This window comes from Dipteris shenzhenensis, chromosome 6, assembly GCF_047967505.1.
Source record: "Dipteris shenzhenensis isolate YYH24624 ecotype China chromosome 6, Dip_SZ_1.0, whole genome shotgun sequence".
Taxonomy (NCBI): domain Eukaryota; kingdom Viridiplantae; phylum Streptophyta; class Polypodiopsida; order Gleicheniales; family Dipteridaceae; genus Dipteris; species Dipteris shenzhenensis.
The window spans coordinates 31946907-31956487 of record NC_141601.1 but is presented as its reverse complement, the minus strand read 5'-3'; the positions used below and the strand labels follow the sequence as shown (position 1 = coordinate 31956487).

Below are 9581 nucleotides of genomic sequence, written 5' to 3'. Positions count from 1 at the left end.
TCTTACAATTAAAATTTTGCATAAAACAATAAGAGAGCCATATCAAAAGGCAATAATTCATGGACCAATCAGGCGTTCTTGTAGTATTATAAACTTGACAGATACGATCGCAATAAAGACACGTGTTTCGAAAAATTCCTATTCAGCCCATTAACTACTGTTGTAAGACAGTCAAGAATCAACAGCAACAAGCGCACTGGTCTTTCCAAATTCCAAACTACTAAATCTTGATTGTGCACCAGAGATTGGGAAATACCTGCTTTGCAAATGAGGATTTAATTCCTTCCCTTTACGTCATGCTTGTAATGAAGTCACCAAAAAACTCTTGAGAACAACACGTGATCGGACAAGCACGGTTCGAGTCATTCTATAACACAGAGGTCAGTAAACATGCTTCACATTTTTTACCCCTGCGGACATGAGAATAGCTGATCTACTAAGACTACAATATAGTGATGCTTGAAAGAAACACTATAAACTTTGAAACTTTTGCATGTACAAGCGTTACCCAAAAAACACTAACAAGCCTTATACATCAAACTGTAGGTGTGAATATAATGTACATATCAATACTAGAGAAGAGTTGGTATGGAATGTCAAGTCATCCCCCTTACTATGTCATCCGTCAGCAGAGCAGCATGAATCTTGAAAGAAAATATTTCAGATCATCTTAAGAAAATTGTCATTTTAGCAAAACCACGTGTTAAATCTAACCTTGTGAGGACCAAAATGTTTTGTTGCCTACAGTCCACACAGTGGAAGCATGTCTTAAAAAGGGCTAGAATGGTAATAAGGTAAACCCTTGCACAGTAAACAAATTCATGAATGTAGCTTCATTCCTCATTCATGAAAAGCACATAAATATGAACAAAAAAGGGGATGCCCGAGGAAGGAGCATTTAGGAGATTACATTGCTGAAGAGTTTTCTTTGCACCAGATCTACAGAGATTATCACTTGGCTGGTCCCATTGCATTCATAATTTCAGACACAAGGAGATGTATTACCATCCACAGGCCCATGTATCCGGCGTAACGGACCAAAAAGACCACCCAAGTCTTTGTATTTAGACCATTTTGCAGTCTTTTTTACTTCCTTTGTCCAAAAGCGTCCAGCTACAGACACAAAAAACTTCCGAACAAAGCCGCTCATGGATATTAAGAAGTCACTGAAAAAAAAAAAACACAAAAGGCCCGATCAAAACAAAAAATTATACTGTAATCAATCCCTACAAAGTATGTGACCTTTGAGCAAATGACAGACAAGTAAACAGTCTAATTAAGAAAATAGCTTTTCGTTGCAAATTTGGCACACTGCAATAAGAGCAATCTTAATTTCAAGAAGCAACAATCTCTCTCTCTACTCTCTCTCTCTCCCCCAAACACACACACACAAAAGACCCATCATAGATCCATGGAGATTTGTTCTGGGCTGGGGGGTTTGTGTGTAGATGGGCACGGATGCTATTTGTTGCACAGTGTACAAGGTTTTCTAAATTTGTGCCAAGATTCAAAGATGAATTCTATGGAAATCTAGAAAAGCCTGGGTTTACACAGATCCTACAAGCACTCATTGATCATATTATATTCCCAATCATCATTTGGCATAAATGTCTGCATCAGGAGACTGGTTCAAAAAATCACCACCATAAAAATGCTGGGTAAGCCTAGAGAGTCCTAGGTACAGTTATATTTCTGACTTCTGATTTTAGCCTGAAAAGTGCATTAGACGCTGCTAACATTTCTAGGACATGAAGGCACTGCAATCAACAGGAGATCCAAGTTTGAGACCAGGGTCTAGTTTTAAGCCAATATTTCCAATTCAATCAAAGGGAGTCAATCAATAAGGAGCCCTAGACCTTTGAAATTTTATAAAGAGCTCTTAATCTATTAAGAAAACTGTAATTAAGCTTAATAACTCACCTTGAATGATCTAAGGTTTATCCTAATAATTGATGCTTGCAAAAATGAAAGCCATTTTACAATTGATCAACACGCACATGCTTTTGAATCGCATAACCTTAGCCTTGCTTACTTGCACAATAACGGCACTGATTACAATACTACTATTCCACGTGCAGTAGGTGACAGGCTTACCGCTTCTTCCTTGTCTCTTTTCCTTGCTTTCAGGAACACATTAAGGACCTGGTTAGAGCCAAGGGAGCTTCCAGTGAAGCTCAGTTTCTACAGAGACCACTACCTGGCATCTCTGAGGAGGGCTTCATTGTCCCACCAGATCACTTGCCACACTCACTGAGGATCTCTATCGGACAGTTTTGAGTCTCATCACAAGGACTCCGCATCGAGAGCAGACGAGCTGAGGGGATACCCTCGGAGAGATGCCTATGCACATTATGTGATCGACAAGAGGTGGAGTCAGCGGAGCACTTCGCGTTCGGATGCCATGTGTACTACGAGATCCACAGTCGATACCATTGCCTTTTTGGGGACACTATCCAGGCTTCTCTCATACCCAGACCACAGATGCCTCGCTGCCTTCATCCATGAGGTGGTCCACCACAGGGAGCACTTACTCAGGACGCAGAGACAGTCTTCAAGCACATGGCCCGACCCTTCTCAAAGCAGGATCACGGAGTTCTTCCAGTCAGATCACATGAGCCTCTCAGCCACTAATAGCAGGCGCAGCAGAGATCTAGATCCTGAGACACGCCGCACTCGATGCGGACGAACATGCATATCACATTGGGCGACCTACCATTCATGTTCAAGCTCGGGACACAACTCATAGGGGTTACAATAGCCCTGGTCAGGAGCAGAGTCATTGCCAGGAGACTGAGACGGTGGGTAGCACCCACACATAGTCGCCAGCGCTCCATTACTGGCTACACATCAATACCTCTCTAACACACATATACCCTTGTCGGGGCGCATTGCATTGACCAAAGCCAACAAGCCGCGATAGTGCTTGATGGTGATTGAGTCGATGATGATGATGATGATGATGATGACGACGACAATGATGCCATTACTAATGATATGACTATGTACTACTTCGCACTTAGCATTCAGCATGGGTGATGATGCTCGTTTCGTATCTCCACCCTTTTTGCTTGTTGTATCAGTTTTCTATCAGTCTCATAGACCCATCGGCCTTCCGAAGACTTTAATAAACTTTCTTTCTTTCTTTCTTTCTCCTTTGTTGTTTTGTCATCTTACAAAAGAATTCAATTTGTAAGATTGGATATATACCAATTGTCTCACGTACCACAATTTGATGTGTTACTTCAAAAGCCAGTCTCCAAAGTCACATTAAAACAATGTTTCCTCTGCATGCTCATGCGTGAGATTCACCTTCCCACCATCTTTGACAACTTATGGCAAGGAAAATCCACTAAAAACTTCATCTATAGACTCAATCTATAAACATCTCGCTCCTAGGAGTGTCCAGAACAAGGAGAGGGGGAGTATCTAAGGACATTCAAGTGGGTGGAGGCTGATTGTGGGTCTGCCGGAGGAGAGCAATCATCGATGCAGGGCTGAATTAGATAGCTTACATGAATACTTTGAAGAGTGTGAGTGGTTGGCTGAAAGGTATGAAAAAGGGACATGATTGATAGCAGGGAAGAAAACAAGGTGAGGGATCGTGGAGGTGTCTAGCATGTATGAGACATGAAACAAAAATAAGATTAAAATAGAAATATAAAACTTTAAAAAGATAGGACGATTAGAGCTCTATCCAAATTGGGCCTCATTGTTGGAGATATAAGAATGAAGATAGTGAATCCTGGAGTTTTCTAGAGGGTACCCTTCCAAGTTTTGGATTTTCATATGCTTGGATCAGAGGGGTTTCTTCTTTGTATAGATCAGTCATGTTTATCAGAGGGGATAGGGAAGAGAAGTTTCAGATTTCGAGATTGATCTGATAGGGATGCCCTCTTGCCCTTTTCCTATATTTGGTTGTGACAGAAGCAATAAGCATCTTCTTGAGATCTCACGCTGACATTATTGGGCTGAGACTTCCCCTGAGACAAGATGAGGAGATCTTGGATAGTGAGCTTGCGGATGACACACATGTTTTTTTGGATGCCACTCCGGCATCCTTGGATTAATTATGTTTTGCAGCTAGGAAACATATCAATTAGAATAAATCCAATGGATTTCGGAATAGCAATGAGGACCCTCCAGATTGGTGGGCTGATTTCGAATTCACATGGGTATCTCTGTCAGGTACTTGGGCTGCCAGGTCAGTTTGGGTCTCTCTCCTTGTTGGAGAGTATCAACCCAAACTTGACCTCGCTTCCAAGGTGGTGGTTGACAACCAGGTACTGCTGCCCATAGCATGGTCTCTTTGCTCTGTTTGGTGCCAATCTAGGGATTGTCACTCAGCTATAAGGAATTCTTTATGGAATGGTCTACATGGTTTGGCAGACACCAGAGCCAAAGTAGCCTAGAAGACTTTGATCCTTCCCGCCGGAAGGGGGCCGCAATATAATTTATCCAGACTTGTAGCAGAGGGCCTTGCTGTGCAAGGTGGTGGTCAAGGGACAGGGCTTTTGCCACGATAGAAACTATGGAAATATTTTCTCATTCGATGCATACAATCATGTTGTCCTTCCATCGGTGGGGATTGGATAGGTAGCACTAGATGGCGTCAACTCATTTCAGGGTTCCTTCTTTCCCTCTTATGGCTACTATCCTAAAAGCTTGGGCAACTTCAGGAGGACTCTTCGGAGAGTTGCACCTTCCTCTCCGAAAGAGATTGATGGGCATCCTATCATGTGAACTTGGTACTTTTCATTATACGTAGTGCTCTAGATGAGAAAGAGACCACGCCTACTTTGTGGGCTTTAGGAAGGATTTCATTACGAATGAACATAAATTCTAATTAGTAAGTCATTTTAGATGAAGTGCATGGAGAATTCAACAAATTGATGCAACCATATGGATTGGGTTGTTGAAAATGACACGCCTCACTACTTGGCTTGGGGCTTTTATGAGGATGAGTACCCCTCTACAGGTACGATGAGGTTCATACGAGGATCTCTCATGTTCACTCTAGGGGCAGGTTGTCCAAGCCTAGAGGTACAGATATCCTTAAGGATGTTGTCTATCAACCTATCAAGGTATTAGGTCGTGTGGAGCATTGTTACTTGGCTTCAAGTCAAGATGGTATCTAGACCCTAATCCAGATCACTTCCCTTGGATCATAGAGGGATTGGCTCCCCATAAAGTATTTGCAGTGGGAGACCGGAGTAAGAGTGGATTGATGCAGGGCACCAAGAGAAGAGCCTCCCTTGCTTTCGCTACACTGCCAGTAATGCCACGAAATTTCAGCTCAACCTAAGAGGCTGGAAGCATAGTTCCTAGAGAACAAGAACGTTCCAAGAACATCGGATGTCAAAATGGGAACATTGCAGGAAGGAGGAACACAGGCAAAAACACCATCTCATATGGCACGTCAGCATATGACATAAGATTATACTAAGTCATAAAAGATACTCACTATTTACAGCTTTGAACTTTCCATTTCAGCTCTAGAACTTGAAAAACACACACATTTGGAAAGTTTCATAATCTATGCTTCCGTATGTGTATATATAAATGCTTCCTTAATGTATGAGAAGCCAATTTCCAGTTTCCCTAATATATGAGAAGACATTTTCTGAGCACACCCCCCCCCCCCCCAAAAAAGAAAATTTTAATAATAATAATAAAATTGCCGTTCTGGAATGTTCTAATTCCCTCTTCCTTCACAAAACGACATTCCGGACATTCCAAGAGGAGGAACGGCGTTCCCTAGTAACTATGGTTGGAAGCCCACCAAAGCTCCTCATTGAGAGAATTTTCAGATTTCTACTGACCCACAAAATACCTTTTCAAAGACACTCTGAAAATCCCTTAAGAATAGAACAATCGCTCTTTGATTCTGAGGATTGCAATGAACCAGTCCAAGTCCATGTTCGGGGCAGCCTCAGCATTGTCTATGGGATTGCAAATAGGCGGAGGAGATTGCTAGTCTCCTAAGCATTTTGTTCCTTTTTCCTTCTTCATGACTCTCTTTCGGGGCCTCAGGTCTTTATGAGAAGCTAGGACTCGTTGAGTCATGCTCTCTGGATGATGTTCACGGCCTCCTTACAAACCTGCACCTGCGACCGTGGATACTTCTTGGGAGATTTTGGTGATCATTTCAGCGTGGCATATTTGGAGATCCGGATGCATGGAGACCTTGGACGGCTCCCTGATCCACCCTTCACACTTTGACTAGTATTTGGGCAGATACTGTACACACCTTGATGGCCATTTGGGTGAGCATGCAGGGGTCTTTCTGGATGCTTCTGCCAGGAGGATAGTTTTCCTCATAGAGTGGTGTGGCTCCTCATTTTTCTCAAAGTCCACCACAGGGTTTAGTGGTATTTTTAGCCTCAACCTTGGTGCTTTTCTAGCACCCTATGATGAGCATGCTCTTTGCTCAATTAGGGTGTTTTCTCATGTCTGGCATGATGTATTTCTGCCATGAGCTTCGCTCTTGGGGTTTCTTTCATACTTAATAGAAGTCTCTTCATTTGGAAAAAAAGATGGTGGAATCCCATAGGGGACTGATGTAGATATTACTGTTGTGATATGAATGACGTCCCCCAACCCAAAAAAAATAAAAAATATTGAAAACTAGAGGATAGGTCAAGCGTGACCTGCAATAAGCAGGCTGTAGGGATGACATAATCCTCTTTTTAAGTTATATTCTCCTACAGGATAAGCTTTGAAAAAATCCAGTCTACAACTCAGCTCTATTTCCACAATTTAGTGCGGAGGGGTGAAAATCAGGCTACTGGCCCCTATATTTTGTACTTGTTAAACTGAAGCAAACATTCAGCAAGCAATAAAACACAACAACTGAATGAGCACGCTGCAGATCCCATTGTGAGGGAAGTCTCAGTATGCTCTACAGACTTTATATTTTGCACCAACTGCAATGTGCTCCTTAAATATTACAGGGAGGGGGCAGCCTTTGAATTATCCTTCTATTGTTTTGGCATCCTTTGGCCTCTGCTGATGATAACAGTTTAAAATTTTGCATCTTCCAAAGAGGGTGAGTTTTTCTCTGAACACTTACATTGCTGAGCATGGAGACCTGCCACCATTGACATAATAAATGTACAGATAGGCATCATAATGATGTCCACTGATAAAATAGAAGTTCTGCAACCTCTGCAGACACTGGAAAGAATTCTTTTCATAAAAGCATATGGCATTCCGATTATATGAGATCACATGCAAATATACAGCTCTGCAGGTTGGTATACTTGATGCATACTCCAGCACCTTGTGTATTAGTGACGATGCTGCACAAATAACAAAGCTATGCATCAAATATGATAGTACTAGACCTTGAAGACGTTTGAAAGAATTGCTTAGGCTAGGACTTCCAGGGTTTAAATATATGAAATGAAACACTTCCAAAAGGTGATATCTCATCCAACGCCCCAAATACTTACCTATGCCGAGATTTCTGTAAGATTTTATCACACCAAGTGTTAAAATGTATACCAAATTCCTATCTGTTTTTGCCAGTTCATATCCCAGCATACCCGTGGTCTGACACATAACAAATATCTATATCAGCATTTACAATCCTCTATTAAAAAGATTAGATTGATAACCAGAACATCAAAACTGAGAATTCCAAAAGGAATTGTAGCTATCAATTTGGTTATACATCAATTCCTGCCGTTGCCACCACACGCGTAGTAACAAATCCAATTATTTCATCATGCTCAAGACCAGGCCTGCTAGTGTCCACTGCAGCCCAAGAAATGATGCCATGACCATTTACAACATTCAGGAAAAACTCGGCTTCATACCTGTCAATATGAAAAACTACTTCACAATCTTAGACGACCGCCACACCAAAAAAACAACCCTTAAAAATCTCAAAACAATAGATTCTCTCTATCAAAAATGCAGCAGCTAGTAAAAGCAAGGGAGGATATACTATACTTGACTGGAAATAACACCTCATGCATCTCCCTCAACACATCCAAGTCAGAAGGGCGTATTGGCCTGTAGGATATCATCGGAGAGTGTCTCATTTGTGGTACCCATGACGCGGTTAACGATGCAGCAAACCCTGCTCCTGCACAATTCTCTGCAAAGCTAGGGATTTGAGAAGCTCCAGCCAAGCTTCCTCTTGAAGTGATAATTCTGCTGTGCTGTGGCAGAAAATCCTGCTGCACTTGATAAACCGCAGGTTCAGTATGTTGTTGCCCAGGCCCCTGTCATCCCAGACATACAGCAGTGTCAAACGAGCAATCCAGCTTGACACTAACTTGTGCTGTTCGACCAAAACATCAGGAAGCTGTTATGAAACGCTTTTATTTCACAAATCCTGCAATGTGACTGCTTGCTCTTCTTAGGTACTATTCTAAAACTTGGCATCATAAAGACAAGCGTCAAGCACGACGAAGGCGAACATCCTTCAATTACAGTATTATATAATCGCAACCATAGTAGAGAGACAAAATTTCACCACTCTTGCAGCTTCAAAAACAGACTCTAAAGAAAGAAACTGATTCGAATACACATATTTCATCCGCTTATGAAAATTCTCTCAGAGGGAGAGTCGACTGATTATTACAACAGTAGATTCTGTATATTTGCATTTAGACGTCTGAAACACGGATCCAAAATTTGTTCTCGATCGAGCACGCCAAAGCAACAGCCTAATTTCACGCCGCTATTAAGGTCAGACAACGGCATTAAAAGCAAAAAGAGTGTCTATACAGAGAATCCGTGACGCCATCAAAGCAGCTGAGAGATCTTAAATTAATTGAGGTGCGCCTTGACAAGTTTTCTGGTCACTATCAAACACTCACTCAATTTTAACAGCAGGTCGAGAAACTTGACAACAGAAATTAGGAGCATGCCTGGTAAGGCCCATCCATGATCCATTCACCCGCGTCGCGCGACCTTCGAGGCCCATCAACGCTCTTATTCATCGTCCATAGCGCAGCATGTTACGAAATACTGCAACGAGTCATGAAAGAAAGGGGAACTGAGCATGGAGTTGGATGTCAGAGAAAGGAATACATGAAGAATCGACGACAGAGGCAGAAATGTAAAGAGCTACAATACAAGGAAGTGTAAAGCGGAAGCAAAAACGGAGCAATTACATGTTCGCAATCGCAGGGATGGGCGAAGAAATCGCAAACGGGAAGGGATCTGCAGGCAATGAAGGCGATGGAGAATGGATGGATAGATGGATCGAAAATGGAATTGTGTCAAGAAGAATGCCGGAAAAGCTCACCGTCGATCCCAAGCCCATTCATCTCTAGCCTTTCAGCTGATGCCTTTAGCCTTGATTTAGCACCTAAGACGCTTTTATCTTGCTCTAAGCTTGATTAAGAAGTTAATACCCCATCTCTTGCCTTCCCCTTGGGCCCCCATGGCACGGGAGAGTGAGCGGACAGAGTGGGATTTGAGGAAGAGAAGCGTGGATGGCCCACATGAAGAAATCACAAGGAGGTTTTCAATCGGTGAATCTAGGGTTCAAAGCCCCTTGTGAACACATATTATGCATGGGGAGGGGGGGGGAGAGTATGCGGGGGGGCTATACAAGGTAGGTTAAG

The 9581-nt window shown here is 42.4% G+C and overlaps 1 protein-coding gene across 2 annotated transcripts; it reads right to left on the bottom strand.

Moving 5' to 3' along the window:
• Positions 1 to 535: 535 nt before the first annotated feature.
• LOC147901065 (histone acetyltransferase MCC1-like) lies at positions 536 to 9352 on the bottom strand. Of its 2 annotated transcripts, none has more exons than XM_087375699.1 (7): positions 9126 to 9352; positions 8880 to 9007; positions 7954 to 8228; positions 7673 to 7817; positions 7452 to 7551; positions 7070 to 7298; positions 536 to 1166 (listed from the first exon to the last, which is right to left on the bottom strand). In XM_087375699.1, the coding sequence occupies exons 2-7, from the start codon at positions 8949 to 8951 to the stop codon at positions 983 to 985; spliced, it is 1005 nt and encodes a 334-aa protein (XP_087231825.1). In that variant the 5' UTR covers positions 8952 to 9007; positions 9126 to 9352; the 3' UTR covers positions 536 to 982. The 2 variants fall into 2 exon arrangements, with proteins under 2 accessions (XP_087231825.1, XP_087231824.1); XM_087375698.1 differs by having other exon boundaries at positions 8880 to 8979.
• Positions 9353 to 9581: the final 229 nt, after the last annotated feature.

Coding starts and splice junctions, on each gene's coding strand:
- LOC147901065 (XM_087375699.1), bottom strand. CDS start 8,951: ATGAATAAGAGCGTTGATGGGCCTCGAAGGTCGCGCGACGCGGGTGAA. Junction 8,229..8,879: donor TCATGGATGGGCCTTACCAG/GCATGCTCCTAA, acceptor CTGGGATGACAG/GGGCCTGGGCAACAACATAC. Junction 1,167..7,069: donor AGGTCTCCATGCTCAGCAAT/GTAAGTGTTCAG, acceptor TTTTTTTTTCAG/TGACTTCTTAATATCCATGA.